At 55.5% G+C, this 24093-nt stretch overlaps 1 protein-coding gene across 1 annotated transcript in view; it reads left to right on the top strand.

Moving 5' to 3' along the window:
- The first annotated feature begins 1094 nt into the window (after positions 1-1094).
- AHCY (adenosylhomocysteinase) overlaps positions 1095-24093 on the top strand; it is a 36714-nt gene continuing 13715 nt past the window's right edge. Inside the window, exons 1-7 of the mRNA XM_064167623.1 lie at positions 1095-1199; positions 3121-3311; positions 8560-8635; positions 12382-12534; positions 14806-14918; positions 20616-20823; positions 22778-22865. Of these exons, the coding sequence (XP_064023693.1) occupies positions 1172-1199; positions 3121-3311; positions 8560-8635; positions 12382-12534; positions 14806-14918; positions 20616-20823; positions 22778-22865 (857 nt within the window). The 5' untranslated portion in view covers positions 1095-1171. The remainder of the gene's footprint in view (positions 1200-3120; positions 3312-8559; positions 8636-12381; positions 12535-14805; positions 14919-20615; positions 20824-22777; positions 22866-24093) is intronic.

A 24093-nucleotide genomic window follows, 5' to 3' on the forward strand; every position in this document is an offset into this window, starting at 1 on the left:
CAGCGAAGACCTCTGGAGCTCACGATACGGGGGCAGCCTCTTCTGGGGACAGCCTGGGCGCCCAGGGGCTCTGAGTGCTTCTCTGGCCACAGGAAAGGCGCAGCAGAGGCCAAGCCGGCCCCGCAAGCCCGGCAGGCACGGGGGCAGCCGCCGATGCCCGACCTCGGCGCGCACAACCCGGCGGGCGCAGCCTCAATGCGCACATCCCGGCGGCTACAACCCGGCGGGCACATCCCGAACGGGCACAAGGCGGTGGGCACATCGCGAATGGGCACGTCCGGCCGCGGCCCCAATGCGCACAACCCGAACGGGCACGACCCAGCGGGCACATGGCGAACAGGCACATCCCAAACGGGCACGACCCGGCGGGCACATGGCGAACAGGCACATCCCGAACGGGCACGACCCGGCGGGCACATGGCGAACAGGCACATCCCGAACGGGCACAACCCGGCGGGCACATGGCGAACAGGCACATCCCGAACGGGCACGACCCGGCGGGCACATGGCGAACAGGCACATCTCGAACGGGCACAACCCGGCGGGCACATCGCGAACGAGCATGTCCCGGCGCGGCCCCGACCCCCACATGCCGGCGGGCGGCCCCCGAGTGGGCACACGGCGGCAGGCACAAGGCGCAGGCCCATGGCGAGTGGGCCCACGGCGAGCGGGCCCAAGGCGGCGGGCCCACGGCGAGCGGGCACAAGGCGGCGGGCACACGGCGAGCGGGCACACGGCGGCGGGCACACGGCAGGCAGGCGGGCACACGGCAGGCAGGCGGGCACACGGCAGGCAGGCGGGCACACGGCGGCGGGCACACAGGCACACGGCGGCGGGCACGCAGGCACAAGGCGGGCGGCACACGGCGGCGGGCACAGAGCGGGCAGGCAGGCACACGGCGGGCGGCACACGGCGGCGGGCACACGGCGGGCAGGCAGGCACACGGCGGGCGGCACACGGCGGGCAGGCGGGCACACGGCGGCGGGCACACAGCGGGCAGGCGGGCACACGGCGGGCGGCACACGGCGGGCACGTCCCGACGCGCACACCGCGGCCGGCCTCGCCTCGCCTCGCCTCGCCCCGCCCCGCGCAGCCGCTGGCGCCTCCTCTACTTAAAGCGCGCTCGGGGCTGCCTCCGCCTTCTCCTGCGCCGGCTCCTTGGCCCGCCAGCATGTCGGACAGGCTGCCGTACAAAGTGGGTGAGTGGTGCGTCCCGGGCCCTGCTTGCTCTGCGGGGCTCTGGCGGCTACCCCGCGGCTAACGGAGTGCGCCGGGCCCGGCCGGGCCTGCCGCGGCGGGGTGCGGGGCTGGGCCGCGGCCGGGGCTCCGCGGCCGCAGCGGGGGACGTGGCCTATTGCCCATGCGGAGCGGGAAGCGCGGGCAGCATGGCAGGCGGCGAATCTGAGCCCGAAGCGCTCACTGCGCTGTGGGCCGGGCTGTGTTTGCGCCGTGCTGTTGCCGCTAGAGCCGGCGAGAAGGGAGGTGGCTTCTGGAGGGGCTGCCTCGGCTCGTAGAATCAGTCCGGGTTGGAAGGGACCGCAAGGATCAGCCAGTTCCAACCCCCCTGCCGTGGGCAGGGACACCGTGCCCTAGATCAGGCTGCCCACAGCCTCAGCCTTAAACACCTCCAGGGATGGCGCTCTGCAGCTGCTGCCGCGTTCCGCAGCGCGGCACCAGTGGGGTTTCCACTCGCGATGTTGATGCTCTCTTGCCCCGGGGCCCTCGGCGCGGCTAAGCTGGGCTGCCTCGTCCCCAGCCTGCCTGCCCAGCAGGAGCAGCCCAGCAGGAGCAGCCCAGCAGGAGCAGCCCAGCAGGAGCAGCCCGCGGCGGCCGCCAGGGTCTCGCTCCCTTTGGGCAAGCGTAGGGGCACCTTGGTTAAGCGCTTCCCGAAAGGCTTTTGCGGACCTTCAACTGCAAGCCCCGCACTGCTTCCTCCAGAGCTGTGTGCGTTTTGAGGGCGAAGTTAAAGGAGAAGAACTTCAGCCAATAATGCTTGGATTCCGCAATCATTTGATACGGAGCCTCTGAGCCTAAAGTACTACAACATCTACTTGTTTTTAGCGTAGCTTTGTTAGAAGTAGTGAGCTCTTAGGAGGGGTAGGATTCAAGACCCTCTTGATGTAGTTTCCGTGGTCCTTCCGTCGCTTGGAGGCGTTCAGCCTCCGGTCGGTGTGATGTGCAGTTCGCTGAGGTGTAGGCTATAGCCTCGGTGGCCCCAAGGCTTTGTTCTGGAGGAAGCAGCAATTAGCTTGTCTGTGTTAAATGTGAGGCTGCTCCGAGGCGTTGCCGTGCCCGAGTGCTTTAAGTGGCCGGTGCTCGCTAGGTAGGTGAAGTGTGATCGTAAATGAAATGGCAAGCTTGTGAAGCAGCAGACTGAGCCAGAGGGGCGCTTGGTGTCGGCTGACGCTGCCAGGTGGTGCATCTGGACATCAGCTGTTGGACTCTCGCCTCTTCAAGGCTGGACTCAGCATCCATGGCGAGGGCAGTGTTTTTCTGCCACGAGCTGGCCTCTTGGAGGTCTCTTCGGTTCACACTTCGCAGACCTTTTCTACAGAGGCAAAAGCAGGCTTGTGCCTGAGGTAGTAGTCACGGTGCCTTGAAAAGAGCCGTTGTGGATCCAGGGGGGCAGGATCCCTGCAGCTTAGCTCTCAGGAGGAGCCGGGATGGGTTCAGCTCGGCAGGGAGCATGCCACATGCGTTCTTGGGTGGGGAAGCTGCTGCCAGACAGGCAACCCCCACTCCTTCGAAGTCTTAATACTCTGGAAGTAAAACTTTATAGGAAGTGTCAGATTCTTGGGCAGTACTCACGAGGGGGAGAGCTTAAGGCTGGGGCTTACTCAGTTAACAGGTCCCAGATGTCTGAACCACAGGTCAGAGCTGGCTGCTGTGCTCGTACAGGAGCACACTTGTTCTCAGAAGGGCTGTTGGGTTTGGTCTAAACTCGTTTGAAAGCCCGTGTGCCGTAGTAAATAAAGAGCAACTGGGACAGAGCCCATTTTCCCCCAGCTCTGTCTCCCAGCTGTGCCTGGGTGCTCAGTTCAGCTGTTGCCCTCAAGTGTGTGAGCAGACACTGAGGTGGCCACTGTTTAGGCTCTGACGCCTGTCCTCTTTCTCTTGCAGCTGACATCAGCCTTGCGGACTGGGGTCGCAAGGCCATTGAGATTGCAGAGAATGAGATGCCAGGGCTGATGAAGATGAGGGAGATGTATGCTGCATCAAAGCCTCTGAAGGGAGCACGGATCGCTGGGTGCCTTCACATGACGGTGCAGACAGCAGTTCTCATAGAGACCCTGATAGCACTGGGAGCCGAGGTGAAGTGTCTCTGAGCTTCTTGTTCTGCTTCTGTAGCTGCCTCAGGGATCCTGGCACATGGCTGTGTGCTTTGGAGGCAGTTGTGCTCCAGTCTCCAGGTGGATGAAGTAGATCTTCTCTCCTTAGGTGAAAAGCATACTGCATACACCTCTGGGATTTGAGATGAATCTTCTCTGGGCAAGCTGTGTAGAATCAGAGGGTGGTTTGAGTTGAAAGGGAGCTTGAAGAGCATCCAACCCCTCTGTCATGGACACCTCCCACCAGCACAGGTTGCTCAAGGCCTCATCCAGCCTGGCCTTGAACACCTCCTGGCAGGGGGCATCCACAGCCTCCCTGGGCAACCTGTTCCAGTGTCTGCCCACCCTCCCTTGAAAGAATTTCTTCCTAATCCAGTCTAAATCTCCCCTTTTCCAGCTCAAAGCCATTGACCCTCATCACCCCTCAAAGCTCCCTCCCCAGCTTTCTGGTAGGCCCTCTTTGGGCATCTTCACGAGTGTCTGTTTTGGGCTGGGTTGCTGACTTCAGCCCTCTCAGCTGTGTGTACAGCATCCTGAGCAGCAGTGCTGGAAGCTGCTCCCCTACTGTTGTTGTGCTGGGCTTAATGCTGCAGCTCTGGTGAGTGCCTCCAGCACAGATTAGCCACACTGTGCCCTGGTGAGGTCAGCAAAAACTAATGAAGCTTTCTGAGAGCTCATGCTGGCCCTGGAGCTGTGCAGGAGAGCAACAGGGACACTGATTTGAGGACTGGCAGCTCCACTGACTGGTTGTGTGCCTGTGGGCCAATTCCTCTGGTCCATATTTAAGACTGAGATGCTTACAAACCATTTACTGCACTGTGTCCTCTGCCTCGCTTGCTGAATGAAATCCAAACATCCTGGCTGAGTGCTTGCTGCACAGGGCATGAGGGGAGCCAAGCATCTGAGCACAGGCCACATAGCTGGTGTGCTGAGCAGGGAGCTGGCTGGAACTTGAGGATGGATTATGCTAAGTACATAGGTGATTTGAAATTCCTTCTTGAAGTTTAGATTCCTGAACTCAGGCTGCCCAGAGGCACTCTGTGTGAGATTTACAGATCCACAGAGGGCATTGGGTTGGAGGGCACCCTCAAAGGTCATCTTGTTCAATCCCTCTCTAGTCAGCAGGGAGACCTCCAACTAGATCAGGCTGCCTAGGGCCACATCAGGTCTGATTTTGAACGTCTCCAGGGATGGGGCCTCAAATACAACCTGTTCCAGTATTTCACCACTCTTTGTGCAGAACTTCATCCTGATGTCCAACCTGAATCTCCTCTGTGATGCTCTCAAAGTCACTCTGCAGCCTTCTTGTAGGTTCCCTTCAGTTATTGGAAGAGTCATAAGTCCCCTTGGAGTCTTCTGCAGGCTGAACAATCCCAGTTCCCTTAGCCTCACAGCAGAGGTGTTCCAGCCCCTGGATCATCTTTGTGACCTCCTCTGAACTTGCTCTAGCAGATCAATGTCCCTCTTATGGTAGGGTCACCAGAATTGGCCACAGTGTTGAAGCTGGGGTCTCAGAAGAGCAGAGTCAAGGGCAGGTACCTCCAAGCATAAGTTATGGGTGCATCTTTAAGATGGTTGCTGTTGTTTTGGCTCCTTCTTTGTGCTGCAGGTTTGGCTTGAGTTTGGATTTAGCTCTGGTTCACCTTTTCTGCCAGAGCTTTGCCTGGAAGCAAGGAGTAAACCTGGTGGAACCATGGGCTGCATCATGAGGCTGTGGCTACCTGCAGCATGGTGATTTTGGTATCCTTGGTTTTGGCCAGCTTAACAAAAACAGTGACTATCAATGCTCAGAGTGCACACTGCAATGCTCATAGGAATGCCTCCTGTCCACAACAGGGATGCAAACATCAGGCTCCAGCCCAGCAGGTGTGCCACTTATTCTCAAGTCTATGCTGTTGTCACAAACTGATGTCACAGATGGCAGGATGCAGAGCTGAGGTGACCTATTTATTGTGACAAGTGTGTAGGCATTCTGAAATACAGGATCAGTCAGGGTTGGAAGGGACCCCAAGGATCATCCATTTCCAAGCACCCTGCTGTGGGCAGGGACACCTCACACTAGGTCAGGCTGCCCAGAGCCTTGTCCAGCCTGGCCTTAGACACCTTAAACAGGGATGAGGCTTCCACCACCTCCTGGGCAACCTGTTACTTCAGATTTCATGACCCCTTCTGCTGTCATTGCACTGATAGGAAGGGAGCTTTAGAAAAACCCCAGGTGAGGAGGTGCAATGCTGGAGGTCATCAAACTGGCTGGATGGCAGAGCCCAGGGAGTGGTGGTGAATGGTGCCACAGCCAGCTGGCAGCTGTCACTAGTGCTGTGCCCCAGGGATTAGTGCTGGGCCCAGACCTGTTCAATATCTTTATGGATGATCTGGAACAGGGGATTGAGTCCAGCAGCAGTGAGTTTGCAGATGACACCAATCTAGGAGCAGTGTGGAGCTGTTGGAGAGTAGCAGAGCCCTGCAGAGGACCTTGTGGGCAGGCTGGATGGGTGGGCAGAGGCCAATGGGATGAGACTGAACAAGGCCAAGGGCAGGGTTCTGCACTTTGGCCACAACAAGCCCAAGCAGCACTGCAGGCTGGGGCCAGAGTGGCTGAGAGCAGCCAGGCAGAGAGGGAGCTGGGGGTGCTGGAAGAGAGGGAGCTGAAGAGGAGGCAGCAGAGCCAATGGCATCCTGGGCTGGCTCAGGAGCAGTGTGGGCAGCAGGACAAGGGAGGTTCTTGTGCCCCTGTGCTCAGCACTGCTCAGGACACCCCTGGAGTGCTGTGTCCAGTTCTGGGCTCCTCCATTGCAGAGAGCTGCTGAGGTGCTGGAAGGTGTTTGGAGAAGGGCAGCAAGGCTGGGGAGGGGCCTGGAGCAGAGCCCTGTGAGGAGAGGCTGAGGGAGCTGGGGGGGTGCAGCCTGCAGCAGAGGAGGCTCAGGGCAGAGCTCATTGCTGCCTGCAGCTGCCTGCAGGGAGGCTGTAGCCAGGTGGGGTTGGGCTCTGCTGCCAGGCAGCCAGCAGCAGAAGAAGGGGACACAGCCTGAAGCTGTGCCAGGGCAGGTCTAGGCTGGATGTGAGGAGGAAGTTGCTGGCAGAGAGAGTGATTGGCATTGGAATGAGCTGCCCAGGGAGGTGATGGAGTGGCTGTGGCTGGAGGTGTTGCAGCCAAGCCTGGCTGGGGCACTTAGTGCCATGGTGTGGTTGGTTGGGCAGGGCTGGGTGCTAGGTTGGGCTGGCTGAGCTTGGAGCTCTCTTCCAATCTGGCTGATTCTGTGATTCTAACCTGGTTTCCCTGTGCTTCTTCCTGATATATTTTCACTGCTGGGTATTAGGCTCAGATGAGTTGCTTCCCCCTGCAGCCCTTGCTTTGGGGTGTCAGTTGTAGATAGAGTAAGATGAGTGTCTGAAATCAGGCTTTGGGGCTCTGCTTTACTGCCCTCTCCTCAAGATCTGTTACAAATAAGCATGCAGACCCCAGCCAGTCAGCCCTGTAGGGAGCAGAGATCTCTCCGGATCTGGGTTCTATGGATCTGCTCCCTCTGCAGTAAGGATGTCCAGCTCCAGGCCTAGAGGGAATGGTTTGAAGCTGAGGGAGAGCAGGAATTGACTGTATCTTGGGAAGAAGCTCTTCAGTATGAGAGTGGTGAGACTGAAATAGGTTGCCAGAGAGGTTGGGGATGCCTTTTCCCTGGGGATGTTTAAGGCCAGATTGGGCAACCTAACCTAGCTGAGATGTGTCCCTTCCCATGGCTTGGAGTAGATGATCTCTGAGGTCCCTTCCAGCCTAAGCCATGCTGTGGTTTCTGTGCCTGCTGGGGGAGCTACAACAGATCTGCAGATGCTGCTCTGCAGTGTGCTGTTGCTTTCTTAGGTGCTTGAGCCTAGGTATGAAGTGTGAAAACCACTTTGCTCAGCTGGAGAAGCTTACATGGCTGGAGCAGGGAGTCAGAGTTGGGTGAGCATAAGCTTGGAGAGTGCTTCTTGATCAAGGGTAGTGTTTCAGCTGCACTTCTGGCTCTGCTGAGTGCAGCAGGTGTTGCTGCATGTCCATGTCCCAGTGCACACTCACTGTGTGGCTGTGCTCAAAACCTGGGTTTTATTGGCTCCAACTTTCTAAACTCACCCTACTGTGTGCTTCTCCAGGGGCTGTAGGTGAATCACAGAATGGGTTAGGTTGGAAGGGAGCTCAAAGCTCAGCCAGTTCCAATCCCCTGCCATAGGCAGGGACACCTCCCACTAGAACAGGTTGCTGAAGGCCTCATCCAGCCTGGTCCTGAACATCTCCAGGGAGGTCGTGGAGCACAGAATCACCCAATGTGATCAAAGATCCCATTGGGTGCTTCTGTGCTCCACGACCTCCCTGGGAAACCTGTGCCAGTGTCTCACCACCCTCAACCTGTGCCAGTGTCTCACCATCCTCACTGCAAAGAACCCTCTCCTAACATCCATTTTCAATCTCCCCTCTGCCACTTCAAACCCATTCCTCCTCCTCCTCCTCCTCTCATTCCCAGCCCTTGTAAATAGTCCCTCCCCAGCCCTCCTGCAGCCCCCTGCAGATCCTGCAAGGCCACTCCAAGCTCTCCTCCAAGCCTTCTCCTCTCCAGCCTGCACAGCCCCAACTGTCTCAGCCTGTGCTCAGAGCAGAGCTGCTGCAGCCCTCTCAGCATCTTGGTGGCCTCCTCTGGCCTGCTCCAACACTTCCATGTGCTGCTTGTGCTGGGGGCTGCAGAACTGCCCCCAGGAGTGCAGGTGGGGTGTGAGGAGAGCAGAGCCAAGGGGCAGAATCCCCTCCCTTGCCCTGTGCCCACACTGCTCTGGCTGCAGCCCAGCACAGGCTTGTGTCTGGGCTGCACTCACCCTGCAGGCTCCTGTGGAGCTTTGCATCAGCCCAGACCCCCAGGGCCTGTTCCTCAGGGCTGCTCTCAGCCATTCCCCACCCAGCCTGGAGCTGTGCTTGGGATCGCACTGACTGCACTCTCCTGTCTGGCAGAAGCTCTTGTGAGTGAGGAGCTGGCAGAACATGTGGCACACCTGAGGCTCCATCATGTTCTTTCCCAAGGGGACATCATTTTTCCTGGCCTAGTCACACTCTTGGTTTTCAGCTTCCCTTTGCAGAGCTCCTGGGAAAAGCAGGGACCTGCCCTGTTAGGCCTTTCTGCTCTTGCTGCCTTTTCCACTCCTGTGTCTGAGAGTTGCTGGTATCTCAGAACTTTGCTCAGCAAACAAAACTTGGGTTATTTTCCAGGTACAATGGTCAAGCTGCAACATTTTCTCCACCCAGGACCACGCTGCAGCTGCTATTGCAAAAGCTGGCATCCCTGGTAAGTGCTCCACCACCTGCTTTGGCCCTGACTTTTGGGGTGTGCTGCCTGCTCCAGCTAAAGCAAACTGTGTGCTTCAGGCTCTTCTGAGGAAGCTCTCAGGCAGCAAGAGCCTGTCAAAAGCAGTGATTGTAACCAAAGAGGACATTTGATTCAAGCTGCATTGCATCAGCCTAAGCATAGCCCTCCTGACAATGGCTGTTGTGAGCCTGGCTGCATCTTGCCAGCTTCGTGTCTGGGCACTGAGGGTTGAGTTGGTGGAACAGTTGAATGGATTGGTGTGTAGGTGTGTGGAGAGGTTTGGTGCTTTTCAGCAAGCCTGCTGCTACCTAGAGGTCAGGGAAGGGTTCTCAGTTCCACTGTGCCCTGTTACAGTGGCAGGGTCAATATTCAGGTTGCTTTCAGGCTAGAGCTAGGCCAGCTGTGGTGCTGCTGAATATGCCTGGAGTCATTTACCAAGGTGCTGCTGGGTTCTTGTTGCCTTCCAGGGAAGAGCAATTCCTCCTGGATCAGTATAAATACATTAAGCTGTCTGTTGGGTTACTCAGCTTAGGGACACACAGTCCTCATGGCTCTGAGCTGGGAACTGTGGCCTAAGACTGGGTGCTGGCAGAGCTTAAATCTCATTTCTGATGCTTTGGGGTTGCCCTGGGTGGGTGCTGTGCCCCGGGGGGTTGCCCTGGATGGGTGCTGTGCCCCAGGGGGATGCCCTGGATGGGTGCTGTGCCCCACAGGGGTGTGTGCTGGTATGAAGCTAGCTGGAATGTTTTGGTGAGAAGAATGAGATGCCAGGCTGTGAAAAGGAAGCAGTGGTGATGTCTGCTGCACTCAGAGGCTTGCTGAGCTGGATGAAAACAAGAACATCAGCACAGATAACAGAGCTGCTCTCTGGCTCTGGCTGCCTGCACTTTTCTCCCCAACCTGCTGTCTTATCCTGCTGCTTCCTAACCCCCCTGGCTGATTCTCCAAGCTCACCTTGAACGTAAGGCAAGTCTGGGGTGAGGCAGAGGGGTGGGAAGGAGGTGGAAGGGTGGTTGGGAGCCCCTCCTGGGCTCCCTCTGGTTTCTAGGAGGGCTGCTGTGCTTCTGTATTACTTTTTTCCCTTGTGTGTTTTTGTCTCTAGCTGTAGATGTTGTAAATCTCTGCCTGTATCTTGTGCTGAGCTGTGAATAGAAAGCTTCATTCTAATTCCCAGCTCTGCTGAGTCTAGTCTGGGTGATTGTCTTAAGTGTGTGTGGGGGTGGGTAACACCCAAACCATCACAGGGTGCCATTAATCCATGCAGTTGGCTGTTGCCAAAAGACTTTCCCCAGTTGGGGTCCATTCTAAGGTGACAGAAGAAGATGTTGCCTTTCATCCCTTAATCAGCTCCTTTGGTGTTGCTGGCTGCAGGCATCCTTGGCTCTGGCATGTGGTGTCAAAGGGCCAGGTGGGACTCTAGATCTGATGTTAGGGTATCAGACCTGACCTATTGCTGCTCTCAACACCCAAAAACGCAGCTGAGGAGCAGTTTGCAGGTGAAGTGTTTGACTTCGATCATAGAATCAACCAGGTTGGAAGTGATCTCCAAGCTCATCCAGCCCAATCTAGCACCCAGCTCTAGACAAGCAACCAGACCATGGCACTAAGTGCCCCAGCCAGGCTTGGCTTCAACACCTCCAGCCACGGCCACTCCACCACCTCCCTGGGCAGCCCATTCCAATGCCAATCACTCTCTCTGACAACAACTTCCTCCTGACATCCAGCCAAGACCTGCCCTGGCACAGCTTCAGGCTGTGTCCCCTTCTGCTACTGGCTGCCTGGCAGCAGAGCCCAACCCCACCTGGCTACAGCCTCCCTGCAGGCAGCTGCAGGCAGCAATGAGCTCTGCCCTGAGCCTCCTCTGCTGCAGGCTGCACCCCCCCAGCTCCCTCAGCCTCTCCTCACAGGGCTGTGCTCCAGGCCCCTCACCAGCCTTGCTGCCTTTCTCCAAACACCTTCCAGCACCTCAACAGCTCTCTTGAATGGAGGAGCCCAGAACTGGACACAGCACTCCAGGGGTGTCCTGAGCAGTGCTGAGCACAGGGGCAGAAGAACCTCCCTTGTCCTGCTGCCCACACTGCTCCTCAGCCAGCCCAGGATGCCATTGGCTCTGCTGCCCACCTGGGCACACTGCTGCCTCCTCTGCAGCTACTATATACCAGTACCCCCAGGCCCCTTTCTTCCTGGCTGCTCTCCAGCTCTTGGCATGCTCTGTTGTGGAACCTGCTCTTTGTTCATGTTACACTTGCCCTGTTTACAAGACCTTGGAGGACTGCTGATTCCTTTTGGATAGAGCAAGACACTGAAGGAACATTTCTCCAGCAAGGGCAGTTGCATCACTGCCTCCTGGTGACTCAAGGTTAGCTTTGTGTAAACAATGAAAATGTGACAATTCAGCCAAATGCTGGAGGTTGAACCCTGTGCTTGGTGCTTGCTTGGATGGCTGAGTTCAACTGAGGCTCAAGCCTGGAAAGGCAGAAATCTGCTGCTTGCTACATGGCAGCAGTTGCAGCATGTTGCTGCTGCTGCAATGGTAGGGAAATACATCCCAGTAAGACCAGGCAGGATCCTGGCAGGTTGGGTTTTCATGCTGAGCCAGAGGCTAGAATTGAAACCCAAAAGCTGCTGAAGAGCTTTTAATCTGATGCTTAGCTCCTGCTAAGCTTTAGTCCTTTGTCTAAAGAGTTGTAGCTGTGTTGGTTTATATCAATATATCCTGTGGCTAATTCCTGCTGCTGTGGGATGTGTTAGAGGGACAAGTGGGTGTTGTGAGTGGGAGACTGCTTTAGTTTGCTTTGCTTTCTCCCTCTTAACACTGGAAAATGAGGAATAAAGTCTCAGATTTTAGCCTTTTCTCCCTCTTAGAATCATAGAATGGTTTAGATTGGAAGGGACTTCAAAGCTCAGCCAGCTCCAAACCTCTGCCATAGGCAGGGACATCTCCCACTAGAACAGGTTGCTCAAGGCCTCATCCAGCCTGGTCCTGAACACCTCCAGGGAGGTTGTGGAGCACAGAAGCACCCAATGTGATCAAAGATCACATTGGGTGCTTCTGTGCTCCACAACCTCCCTGGGCAACCTGTGCCAGTGTCTCACCACCCTCACTGCAAACAACTTCTTCCCAACGTCTTCTTTCTATCTCCCCTCTGCCACTCCATACCTATTCCTCCTCCTTCTCCTCTCATTCCCAGACCTTCTCAATAGTCCCTCTCCAGCCCTCCTGCAGCCCCCTTCAGCTCCTGCAAGGCCACTCCAAGGTCTCCTCCAAGCCTTCTCTTCTCCAGGCTGCACAGCCCCAACTCTCTCAGCCTGTGCTCACAGCAGAGCTGCTGCAGCCCTCTCAGCATCTTGGTGGCCTCCTCTGGGCTAGCTCCAACACTTCCATGTGCTGCTTGTGCTGGGGGCTGCAGAACTGCCCCCAGGAGTGCAGGTGGGGTCTGAGGAGAGCAGAGTAAAGCAGGTGTACAACCTTGGTGTCTCTTACAATGAGAGCAGTGCAGTCTCAAAATGCTAACCAGGTTTGCATGCTGGAGCAGAAGGTGAAGTGATTTCACTTCTCATTTTGCTCTCTCTCTGTTTTTATCAGTGCAGATGTCTTTCCTGGCCTGCAGGCACAGGATATCAGCTGGGTCAGCTCTGCTGCTGAGAGCTGCTCATGAACTCTTCCTCTGGCTGCTTTGCTACCTGCTGAGTAAAACTAATTGTGTCTGTTTGCTCCTGTGCAGTGTTTGCCTGGAAGGGAGAGACGGATGAGGAGTATCTGTGGTGCATTGAGCAGACTCTCTACTTCAAGGATGGGCAACCCCTCAACATGATTTTGGATGATGGTGGAGATCTTACCAACCTGGTTCATACCAAATACCCCCAGCTGTTGAAAGGTGACTTGCACTTTTGTCTTGTCAGGCACACCTCTGCTCAGGAGGCTGTTTAGGCAGCTTGGTGCTGTGGGAGTTGCCTGCTTGTGTGAAAGTGGTGGGGGAAGAGGGGCAGGCATTGGCAGACTAGCTGTGAAAGCTGCTTACAGTCCAAACCCATAGCCTCCCTGTGGCACATGTCAGAGGGAATTATAATGCCACAGGGCTGTTTTGCTTGGAAAAGCCCTCTGAGATCACTGAGTCCAACCTTCAGCCCAACACCACCATGGCCCCAGGTGCTATGGCTACATATTCCTTGAACACCTCCAGGGATGGGGACTCCACCAACTCCCTGGGCAGCCTGTGCCTGTCCTTGACCACTCTTGCAGTGAAGAAATTTTTCCTAATGCCCAATTTTGGGCTGGCAAAGTTTGCTGCTGACACCAAGCTGGGAGGCTTGGCTGACACACCTGAAGGCTCAGCGAGACCTGGACAGACAGAGCTGGGCACAGAGGAGCCAGATGAGGTTCCCCAAGGACAAGAGCAGAGTTCTGCCCCTGGGGAGGGATAACAAAGACAGCAGCCCAGGCTGGGAGGTGACTGCTGGAGAGCAGCCCCAAGGAGAGGGCCCTGGAGGTGCTGGTGGCTAACAGTTGCCCATGGCACAGCAATGTGCCCTGGGGGCCAAGAGGCCAATGGGATCCTGGGGTGCATTAGGAGGATGTGTCCAGCAGAGCCAGGGAGGTTCTCCTGCCCCTCTGCTCTGCCCTGCTGAGACCTCATCTTGAGCACTGCCTTCAGGTTTGGGCTCCCCAGTTGCAGAGGGACAGGGACCTGCTGGAGAGGGTCCAGCAGAAGGCTGTGAGGATGATGAGGGGACAGGAGGGCTTCCTGATGAGGAGAGGCTGAGGGCCCTGGGGCTGCTTAGTCTGGAGAAGAGAAGACTGAGAGGGGATTGAATCAATGTCTGTAACTCTCTGGGGACTGGGGGTCAGGGCGGGGGGGACAGGCTCTGCTCACTGCTCCTTAGGATAGGACAAGGAGCAGTGGATGGAAACTGCAGCACAGGAGGTTGCAGCTCAACACAAGGGGGAACTTCTTGACTGGAAGGGTCCCAGAGCCCTGGCACAGGCTGCCCAGAGAGGCTGTGGAGTCTCCTTCTCTGGAGCCTTTCCTGCCCTGTCCGGATGTGTTCCTGTGTGCCCTGAGCTAGACTGTGTGGTCCTTCTCTGGCAAGGAGGTTGGACTTGATGTCTTTGGGTCCCTTCCACCCCTAACATCCTGTTAGCCTATCCCTCCCCTGGCACAATTTGAGGACATTTCCTCCCCTATCACCTGATCCTGGGGAGTAGAGCCCAGCTCCAGCCTCCTGTCAGGGAGCTGTAGAGAGCAATGAGGTCTCTCCTCAGCCTCCTCCAGAATAAACTACCCCAGTTCCCTCAGAAGTTGGAAGGGACCTCTGGAGATCTGGCCCAATCCTACTCCCAAAGCAGAGTCACTCAGGACAGGGGACACAGAAACGCATCCAGGAGGGGTTTGAAAGCTCCAGAGATGACTCCACAGCCTCTCTGGACAGCCTGTTCCAGGGCTTTGCTACCCTCACAGCAAAAAAAGTTTCTCCTCACACTGAGGTGGAGCCTCCTGTGTCCTGTCACTGGGCACCACCAGAAGGAATCATTGAATCAGTCAGGGTTGGAAGGAACCACAAGGATCATCTAGTTCCAACCCCCCTGCCATGGACAGGGCCACCCTACCCTAGATCAGGCTGGCCAGAGAGCCTGGCTCCATCCTCCTGCCTGCCAGCTTATAGACACTGATCAGATCCCCTCTGAGCCTTCTTTTCTCCAGACTAAACAGCCCCAGGGCTCTCAGTCACAGCTGTTCCAGTTCCTCTGTCATCTTTGTAGCTCTCTGCTGGACTCTTTCCAGTAGATCCTTGTCTCTTGAACTGGGAAGCCCAGAACTGAGCACAGTATTCCAGATGTGGTCTCACCAGGGCAGAGTAGAGAGGGAAGAGAACCTCCATACACCTGCCAGACACTCTTCTTGATGCACCCCAGGATGCCATTGGTCCCCTTGAGTGCAAGAGCATCCTCTTTTAATTGCCTTGTAGGGGGAGAAGCTGGATTAAAGTTTCAAACTACTGCTTTGAGGGTTCTTACCTCATCCCTGCTCCCTGCAACGAGTTTGTTTAACTTGGGCATCTGGGAGACTGTCTTAGCACCTTGGGGTGTTGGTTTGCAGCAGCTAAGGCTGATTGCCCAACTATGGTGAATGCTTTTACTCTCTCTGCAGGAATCAGAGGTATCTCAGAAGAGACAACCACTGGAGTTCACAATCTGTACAAGATGAAGGCCAATGGGACTCTCAAAGTGCCAGCTATCAATGTCAATGACTCTGTCACCAAGGTAAGGCAAGTGGAGCCCTTCTGCAGTGTTCTGCTGTCTGACCACTTTGGGGTTGGGATGTTGGCATTGCCATGCAGATGTTCTCTTGGCATGGGACTGATCAGCTTTTCACTGCATTCAACAAGGCCACGTGGAAGGTCCTGCACCTGGGTGGGTGCAAATCCCAAACACAACTTCAGGCTGGGTGGGGAATGGCTGAGAGCAGCCCTGAGGAGCAGGCCCTGGGGGTCTGGGCTGATGCAAAGCTCCACAGGAGCCTGCAGGGTGAGTGCAGCCCAGACACAAGCCTGTGCTGGGCTGCAGCCAGAGCAGTGTGGGCACAGGGCAAGGGAGGGCATTCTGCCCCTTGGCTCTGCTCTCCTCACACCCCACCTGCAGTCCTGGGGGCAATTCTGCAGCCCCCAGCACAAGCAGCACATGGAAGTGTTGGAGGCAGTGCAGAGGAGGCCACCAAGATGCTGAGAGGGCTGCAGCAGCTCTGCTGTGAGCACAGGCTGAGAGAGTTGGGGCTGTGCAGCCTGGAGAGGAGAAGGCTTGGAGGAGTTCTTGGAGTGGCCTTGCAGGATCTGAAGGGGGCTCCAGGAGTGCTGGGGAGGGACTATTGAAAAGGTCTGGTAATGAGAGGAGGAGGAGGAATGGGTTTGAAGTGGCAGAGGGGAGATTGAAAGTGGATGTTAGGAAGAAGTTGTTTGCAGTGAGGGTGGTGAGAAACTGGCACAGGTTGAGCGTGGTGAAACAATGGCACAGGTTGAGGGTGGTGAGACACTGGCACAGGTTGCTCAGGGAGGTTGTGGAGCACAGAAGCACCCAATGTGATCTTTGATCACATTGGGTGCTTCTGTGCTCCACAACCTCCCTGGAGGTGTTCAGGACCAGGCTGGATGAGTCCTTGAGCAACCTGTTCTAGTGGGAAGTGTCCCTGCCTATGGCAGGGGGAGTTGGAACTGGCTGAGCTTTGAGCTCCCTTCCAACCTAACCCATTCTGTGATTCTGTCCTTGCAATGGGCCCAGGATGGAAGAAGCCATGGAACATTTTCAGCTTTCAGAGCAGCAAGGGTGGAGGTTTTTGGTTGTAAGAACATCCATTCTTCTGCATTCTAATGATGTGGAAACAGCTTTGGAAACCACAGCTCCTGAGAGGCACTCAGTTCCTGTGGCCATGCCCTCACTCTGAGTAGCTTCAAGTCCAGAGGCAGGTACTAGCTGCAAAAGTTGCATCCTGGGCTGCAGCAAAAGCAGTGTGGCCAGCAGCAGGTTGAGAGAGATGATTCTGTCCCCTCCTCTGCTGAGCCCTCACCTGCAGTGCTGTGTCCAGCTCGGGCCCCCAACACAAGAGGCATGAACCTGCTGGGGTGGAACCAGAGGAGGACACAAAGATGTTAGAAACACCTCTCCTACAAGGACAGGCTGGGAAAGCTGGAGCTGTGCATCCTTGAGAGGAGAAAGCTTCAGGGACACCTTAGAGCTACAGCTCAGTATCTGAAGGTGACCTAGAGGCAGGCTGGGGAGGGACTGTTTAGAATGGTCTGTGGGAATAGGTTGAGGGGCAGTGGTTTGGAGCTGGGGAGAATTAGGTTGGACATCAGGAGGAAGTTCTGCACAGTGAGGGTGGTGAGGCACTGGAAGAGGCTGCCCAGGGATGTGGTTGAGGCCCCATTCCTGGAGACACTCCAGATCAGTTCTGCTGTGTCCCTGGGCAGCCTGCTCTAGTTGGAGAGGCATCCCTGCTGCCTGCAGGGGATTGGACAAGGTGACCTTTGGGAGTCCCTGCCAACCTGATGGCACCTGTGAAGAGTGTGACCTGCACAGGCTGTGGCTGGTAAAGGTTCATCTGATCAGTCTGGATGTGTGGGAGTAGTCAGCATGGATTTACCAAGGGGCAATCAGGCATTCTGTGATGCCATAACTGAATGGGTAGCTGCAGGGAGAGCAGTGGCTGTAGTCTGCCTTGCCCTTAGCAAGGCTTTTGACACCATCTCCCATGTCAGTTCAGTGAGCAAGCTGAGGAGATGTGGGATGGAAGAGCAGGCAGTGAGGTGGGTTAGGAACTGGCTGCAAAACAGAGTTTAGAGGGAGGTGCTCAATGGTGCCAGGTCCAGCTGGAGAGCTGTGAGCAGTGGAGTCCCCCAGGGCTCAGTGCTGGGCCAGTCCTGTTCAGCATCTTCATCAGTGCCCTTGCTGAGGGCACAGACAGACAGAGGCTGCTCAGCAAGTTTGCTGCTGACCCCCAGCTGGGAGGCTTGGCTGAGACAGCTGCAGGCTGTGAGGCCATCCAGAGAGCCCTGGGCACAGAGGTGGGCACAGAGGAGCCAGATGAGGTTCCCCAAGGACAAGAGCAGAGTCCTGCCCCTGGGGAGGGATAACAAAGTGCAGCAGTCCAGGCTGGGAGGTGACTGCTGGAGAGCAGCCCCAAGGAGAGGGCCCTGGGGGTGCTGGTGGCTAACAGTTCCCCATGGCACAGCAATGTGCCCTGGGGGCCATGAGGCCAATGGGATCCTGGGGTGCATTAGGAGGATGTGTCCAGCAGAGCCAGGGAGGTTCTCCTGCCCCTCTGCTCTGCCCTGCTGAGACCTCACCTTGAGCATTGCCTTCAGGTTTGGGCTCCCCTGTTGCAGAGGGACAGGGATCTGCTGGAGAGGGTCAGGAGTGGGACAGGAGGGCTTCCTGATGAGGAGAGGCTGAGGGCCCTGGGGCTGCTTAGTCTGGAGAAGACTGAGAGGGGATTGGATCAATGTTTCTAAGTATCTGAGGGCTGCCAGGAGGTGGGGACAGGCTCTGCTCACTGCTGCCTGGGGTAGGACAAGCAGCAATGGGTCTAAGTTGCAGCAAAAGAGGTTCTGCCTCAACACAAGGGGGAACTTCTTGCCTGGAAGGGTCCGAGAGCCCTGGCACAGGCTGCCCAGAGAGGTTGTGGAGTCTCCTTCTCTGGAGCCTTTCCAGGCCTGTCTGGATGTGTTGCTCTGTGTTAGATAGCATTGTCCTGCTCTGGCAGGGGCTTGATCTCAATCTCCTTGGGTCCCTTCCAAGCCTTAACATCCTGGGATCCTATGTGTTTTAAATCTAGTTGATAAATCTAGTTCAAGGTCCTCTCCTAAGTGTCCCATTGGGTATGGCAGCTCTCCCTGGCCTGATTTCTCTGCAGGCTGCTACCTGAAGAGTGTTTCCTTTCACCTCCAAGATCTTTCTTCCCCTTACTTCATAGCTAGCAGGGGGCAATCCAGCTGCTCTTGGAAGAAGCTTTTTTTCTTTGCAACCTTTTCCACCTGGATTTGTGCCTCCTGCATGATAACTTCATGCTGTGAGGAGATTTGGGAATTCAGATGTTTGGAGAGAAAGGCCTGGAGTGAATTTGGGTTATGCTGATCTCATTCACTTCATTTTAGTGCCAAGCCAGTGCTTGTTTTCAAGTCCTGCTTGGTGTTTGTGTAGTAGAATTATCAGGGCTGGAAGTGACCTCAAAGGTCATCCAGTTCCAACCCCTCTGCCATGGGCAGGGACACCTCACACTAGATCAGGTTGCTCAGAGCCACATCCAGCCTGGCCTTAAACACCTCCAGGGAGGTCTTTGTGCTAACCACAGATCTTCAGGAAGACCTGCACCTGAGCTGGCAAATTCTGCTTGCTGTTAGTGTTCAGTTGGTGTTGGGTTGCTGTTTGGAGACAGGCATCACCCAGTTCTGTTCTTCCCTCCTGCCACTCAGACGTGGTTTGGGGTGGGACAGGTGTTGGCTGCTTTGCTTACATCTGTAAGGCTTTGGTTGCAACTGGGAGATGCAATGAGGAGGAAGCAAATCTAACTCTGCTGGTTTTCCTCCATAAGGAGGCTTAGACTGCAGGAGAGGTCTGCTGGAGGCTAGAGAGGATTGCTGACTGCTGTGCCTTGGCACTTGGAAGGGCTGCTGACAGAAATTCCCTGCAGTGTTCATGGCAGATGTGCCTGGTGTGAGGCTTGAGGGGCAATCAGTCAGGAGCTTCTGAATCTGAAGGACCCCTTAGTCCTTGGCCACCTTCAGAGGCTGGGAGCAATGTGCCACTGCACCTCCTGACTTGTACCTCAGTCTGGTGGAGTCAGAGTTGCAACTTTGCTGTACTGGGCAGTTGCTCTCTTGGTTTTAGTTGCAGTTGTAAGCTGCAGCCTGAGAACCAAAGTGTGGCATCACCTTACATGTGCTAGGTGGCACCCTGCAGAGCTGCAAGGCAGGTCCTGTTTGAAAGCTCCTGCTCACATCCAGGTGTCTGGGATTAAGTTGCTTATAGCAGAGAGTGCTGCTTATGCTAAGCAAAGGCAGCAGTGATTGGTTACTTGGGGCTGAAGAAAACCTTCCAAGGAGATCTTAGTAATATTTAAACATCTGAAGGGTGGGTGTCAAGAAGATGCCAGACTCTCTTCAATGGTGCCCTGTGGTAGGACAAGTGGCAGTGGGCACAAACTGGAACCCAGGAGCTTCCACCTCAAAGTAAGGAGAAACTTTACTGTGAGGATGCTGGGGCCCTGGCACAGGCTGCCCAGAGAGGCTGTTGAGTCTCCTTCTCTGAAGCCTTTGAAGCTTTGTCTGGATGTGTTCTGTGTGACCTGCCCTGGGTGACCCTGCTCTGGCAGAAGGGCTGGACTTTATCTCCAGAAGTTGCTTCCAACCCCTGCTGTTCTGTGAGCAGGCTCTGAGGGCAGAACTATGCAGTGAAGGGTGAGTTCTTCCAGCCTTGGGAAGCACAGCAGAGTTTGGTTTCCTACCTGCTGTGACTGTTCCAATAACCCAGTGTGTTTGTACAGTCCATCCTCCTGCTCAAGGAGGGCCTGGGGAGGGAAAGGATCTTCACAAAAACTGGTACAGAAGTGTTCTAGAGTTTGGGAAGATGTTCAAGTGGAGAACACCTGAGCCAGCAGGGGAATTTTGGTTTGGAGGTCTGGCTGTTAAGCTCATGTGTTAGTACCACAGCAGGAGGATGGATGTTGTGTGATGAGACCTTAAGAGATGTGACCATTGGAGGTGTCCCTGCTGACTGCAGAGGTTCTGGGTGAGATAACCTTTGAGGGTCCCTTCCAACCTGATTGATTGTGAGATTCTGTGATGCAGTCCAGAGGTTCTTGGTTGTGGATGGCTGCCTGCTGGAGCTTTCCACACTGAAGCAGTGGTGAGGTCTGGCAGTGTTGCTTTCACTGCACCTTTTGATCTGCCTGGGCTGCAGGAACCAGTTTCTCATGGCTGCTACAGGCAGTTTGCTGGTTCTGCAGGTCTTGCAAAGGCAAAAATCTGCTAACCACTGGAGCAGATGCTCTGCTGCTGTGTCTTGCCTACTTGTGGCACTTGGCTCTGATAAACAGCAGCAGAGAACAGTTGAACCTCTGGTTAAGGAACTCAGCCCTACCTCTGTGTGCAAACCTTGTGCTTGGGCTTGAGAAATTCAGGTTACCTTGAAGGTGTCCAAGGCCTAGTCAGTAGACACAGCATTAATGAACTGCTGCTCACCAGGGGTGTGCTGAAACCTGTGTCTGCTCTAACTACACAGATTGAAGCTGGATAAACATCAAAGCAGGTGATCATTTTCCCATCCTTCACTGTGGTTAAGCTGTTCAGCTGCCTGGCAGCCTCCTGGCTTGCAGCACTTGCACAGAAGCCTCTGTTGTTTCTCACAGGACTCTTTCTTTTGCTTGAGTGGCTTTGATCTGTTCTGAAACTCTTCCTTTGCCTTCCCCAGAGCAAGTTTGATAACCTGTATGGCTGCAGAGAGTCCCTCATCGATGGCATCAAGCGTGCTACAGATGTCATGATTGCTGGCAAAGTAGCTGTGGTGGCAGGTTATGGGGATGTGGGCAAAGGCTGTGCCCAGGCCCTGAGGAGCTTTGGAGCCAGAGTCATCATCACTGAGATTGATCCCATCAACGCCCTGCAGGCAGCCATGGAAGGTGAGAGCCAAGGACGTGCAGAAGGTCACAGGTCTGGTGGGGGCTCTGTGTGTCAGTGCAGGGACTGTTCAGCATGGAGAAGGGAAGGCTCCAGGGAGACCTTAGAGCTGTGCTTTGATGGCTGAAGGGGACCTGCAGGAGGGCTGGGGAGGGACTATTTGAAGGGCTTAGTGATAAGGCAAGGAGCAGTGGTTTGAAGCTGGAGCAGGGGAGATTGGGGATGGACATCAGGAATTCTTTACTGTGAGTGGAATACTGGGACAGGCTGCCCAGGGATGTGGTTAAGGCCCCATCTCTGGAGACACTGAAGATCAAACTTGCTGTGGTCCTGGGCAGCCTGATTTAGTTGGAGGTGTCCCTGCTGACTGCAGGGAGGTTGGACAAGAGGACCTTTGAGAGTCCTTCCAACCTGCTGCACTCTGTGATTCATTCTGTGGTTCCAGGGTTTCAGCCCTGGGCCTGCTGCAGGAATCCTTTCCTTAGGGAAGTTTATCAGCATAGGGCATGAAGATGTGTTCAGAGTTAAGATTCTAAGGCCTCCATGTCATAATGCTGTGTGCCAAGTTTGGGATAAGTTCATTATCTTCAAGCTGTGGAATCCAACCTGCAGTGTGGGTGAAGACCTCCCTGGAATGTCCCCACAGTGCACCACCAGGCTTGCCCTGGCTTTTGGAGAGCAATGCCATGCTCTGCCTTGGAAGCTGTGCTCACATCCAAGGCTGTGCTCCTGCTCTTCTGTGGGTGCCTCATTTAACAGTTTCTTTATAGCAATTTATGCCATTTGTGTTCATACCTGACTGGAATCTGCAGGTGCTGTGAGTGCACTTTCCCTTGCAGCCTTGACTCCTCCCCTGAATCCAGTCTGAGTGCTCTGAGATCACAGAATCATTGTCAGGAGCTGGAAGGGACCTCCAAAGCACATCCAGTCCAACCCCACTGCCAGAGCAGGGTCACCTGTACTGGACCACATAGGAGCACACCCAGGCAGGTCTTGACTATCTCTAGAAAGGGAGGCTCCACAGCCCCCCTGGGCAGCCTGCTCCAGGGCTCTGGCACCCTCACAGGGAAAACAAACTTCCTTCTGTTTCCATGCAACTTCCTCTGCCTCAGCTGCCACCACTGCCCCTGTGCTGCCCTTGGGCACCACCCAGCAGAGCCTGGCTGCAGCTCCTGGCTCTCACCTGCACAGCTTTAGAGCCATGCATGAGGGCAGCCCTCAGGCTCCTGCTCTGCAGGCTTCAGCCCCAGCTCCTCAGGCTCTCCTCCTCAGGAAGATGTTCCACTCCCTTCAGCATTTTTGTGGCTCTGTGCTGGACACTCTCAAGCAGTTCCCTGAGGCCCTTCTTGGCCTGAGGGGCCCAGAACTGGACACAATATTCCAGCTGTGACCTCAGCAGGGCAGAGCAGAGGGGGAGGAGAACCTCTCAGACCTATTCACCACAGCCCTTCTAATACACCCCAGGATGGCATGATGGTAGAGGTCTAGGTGTAAAGCCTTGAATGTATGGATGTGCAGGTAGGAAAGAGCACAGAAATCTCTCCATCTCTCTTCCTACTTAGTGAGAGATGCACACTGCAAAGTCACAGGATGGTAGGGGTTGGAAGCTCAACTACCCTGCCAGAGCAGCTTCACCAAGAGCAAGCTGCACATGACTGAGTCCAGGCAACTTTGAAAGGACTCTGGAGCTGGAGGCTCCATCACCTCTCTGGACAGCCTTTTCCAGTGCATCATTGCCCTCAAATTAAGGAAGATCCTCCTCATGTGTAGATGGAACTTCCTAGGTTACATTTGTGACTGTTATCCCTTGTCCTGTCAGTGGGCACCACTGCAAAAAGACTGGCCCCATGCTCCCTAGGTTGGCACAGGTTTCATCTGCATTCTTCCTCTGTGCTTTTCTACTCCTGCACCTCAGTTTTTAGTAGGTGAGCAGCTTTATTTTTGTTGTCTTTTCAGGTTATGAAGTGACAACCATGGAGGAGGCCTGCAAAGAAGGCAATATCTTTGTTACCACCACTGGCTGCACTGACATTGTGCAGGGCAGGTATGGGCTGGCTCCTTGCTTTAGTGACAAAGTGCAGGTAGATGAGGTATGATTGAAGAAATAATCAACAGTATGAGGGGAGTGTCCTGAGCAGCACACAGTGGTGGTCACAGAGTATCTCACATCAGAATTTAGCATCATTTCAGTGACAGATTGAGCCTTTGGTCTAATCAGTTCAGATGTTGCAGTTAGGATCACAGAATCAGGCAGGTTGGAAGAGAGCTCCAAGCTCAGCCAGCCCAGCCTAGCACCCAGCCCTGCCCAACCAACCACACCATGGCACTAAGTGCCCCAGCCAGGCTTGGCTGCAACACCTCCAGCCACAGCCACTCCACCACCTCCCTGGGCAGCCCATTCCAATGCCAATCACTCTCTCTGCCAGCAACTTCCTCCTCACATCCAGCCTAGACCTGCCCTGGCACAGCTTGAGGCTGTGTCCCCTTGTTCTGGTGCTGGCTGCCTGGCAGCAGAGCCTAACCCCACTTGGCTACAGCCTCCCTGCAGGCAGCTGCAGGCAGCAATGAGCTCTGCCCTGAGCCTCCTCTGCTGCAGGCTGCACCCCCCCAGCTCCCTCAGCCTCTCCTCACAGGGCTGTGCTCCAGGCCCCTCCCCAGCCTTGCTGCCCTTCTCCAAACACCTTCCAGCACCTCAGCATCTCTCTTGAGTGGAGGAGCCCAGAACTGGCCACAGCACTCAAGGTGTGTCCTGAGAGTGCTGAGCACAGGGGCACAAGAACCTCCCTTGTCCTGCTGCCCACGCTTGGCCTTGTTCAGTCTCATCCCATTGGCCCCTGCCCACCCATCCAGCCTGGCCAGATCCCTCTGCAGGGCTCTCCTACCTTCCAACAGCTCCACAGCTGCTCCTAGCTTGGTGTCATCTTCAAACTGACTGATGCTGCACTCAGTCCCCTGGTCCAGATCGTCCATAAAGATACTGACCAGGACTGTGCCCAGCACTGATCCCTGGGGCACAGCACTGGTGACAGCTGCCAGCTGGATGTGGCTCCATTCACCACCACTCTCTGGGCCCAGCCCTTCAGTCAGTCCTTGACCTATACCAGGGTGAATCTGTCCCAGCCAGGAGCTGCCAGCTGTGCCAGGAGCTGCCTGTGGCAGGCAGTGTCAAAAGCTTTGCTGCAATCCAGATAGACTGCACAGCCTGCCCCACACTCACCAGGCAGGATCATAAGAGGAGCTCAAGTTGGCCAGGCAGGACCTGCCCTTCCTAA

This window comes from Pogoniulus pusillus, chromosome 29 (assembly GCF_015220805.1).
Source record: "Pogoniulus pusillus isolate bPogPus1 chromosome 29, bPogPus1.pri, whole genome shotgun sequence".
Classification (NCBI taxonomy): domain Eukaryota; kingdom Metazoa; phylum Chordata; class Aves; order Piciformes; family Lybiidae; genus Pogoniulus; species Pogoniulus pusillus.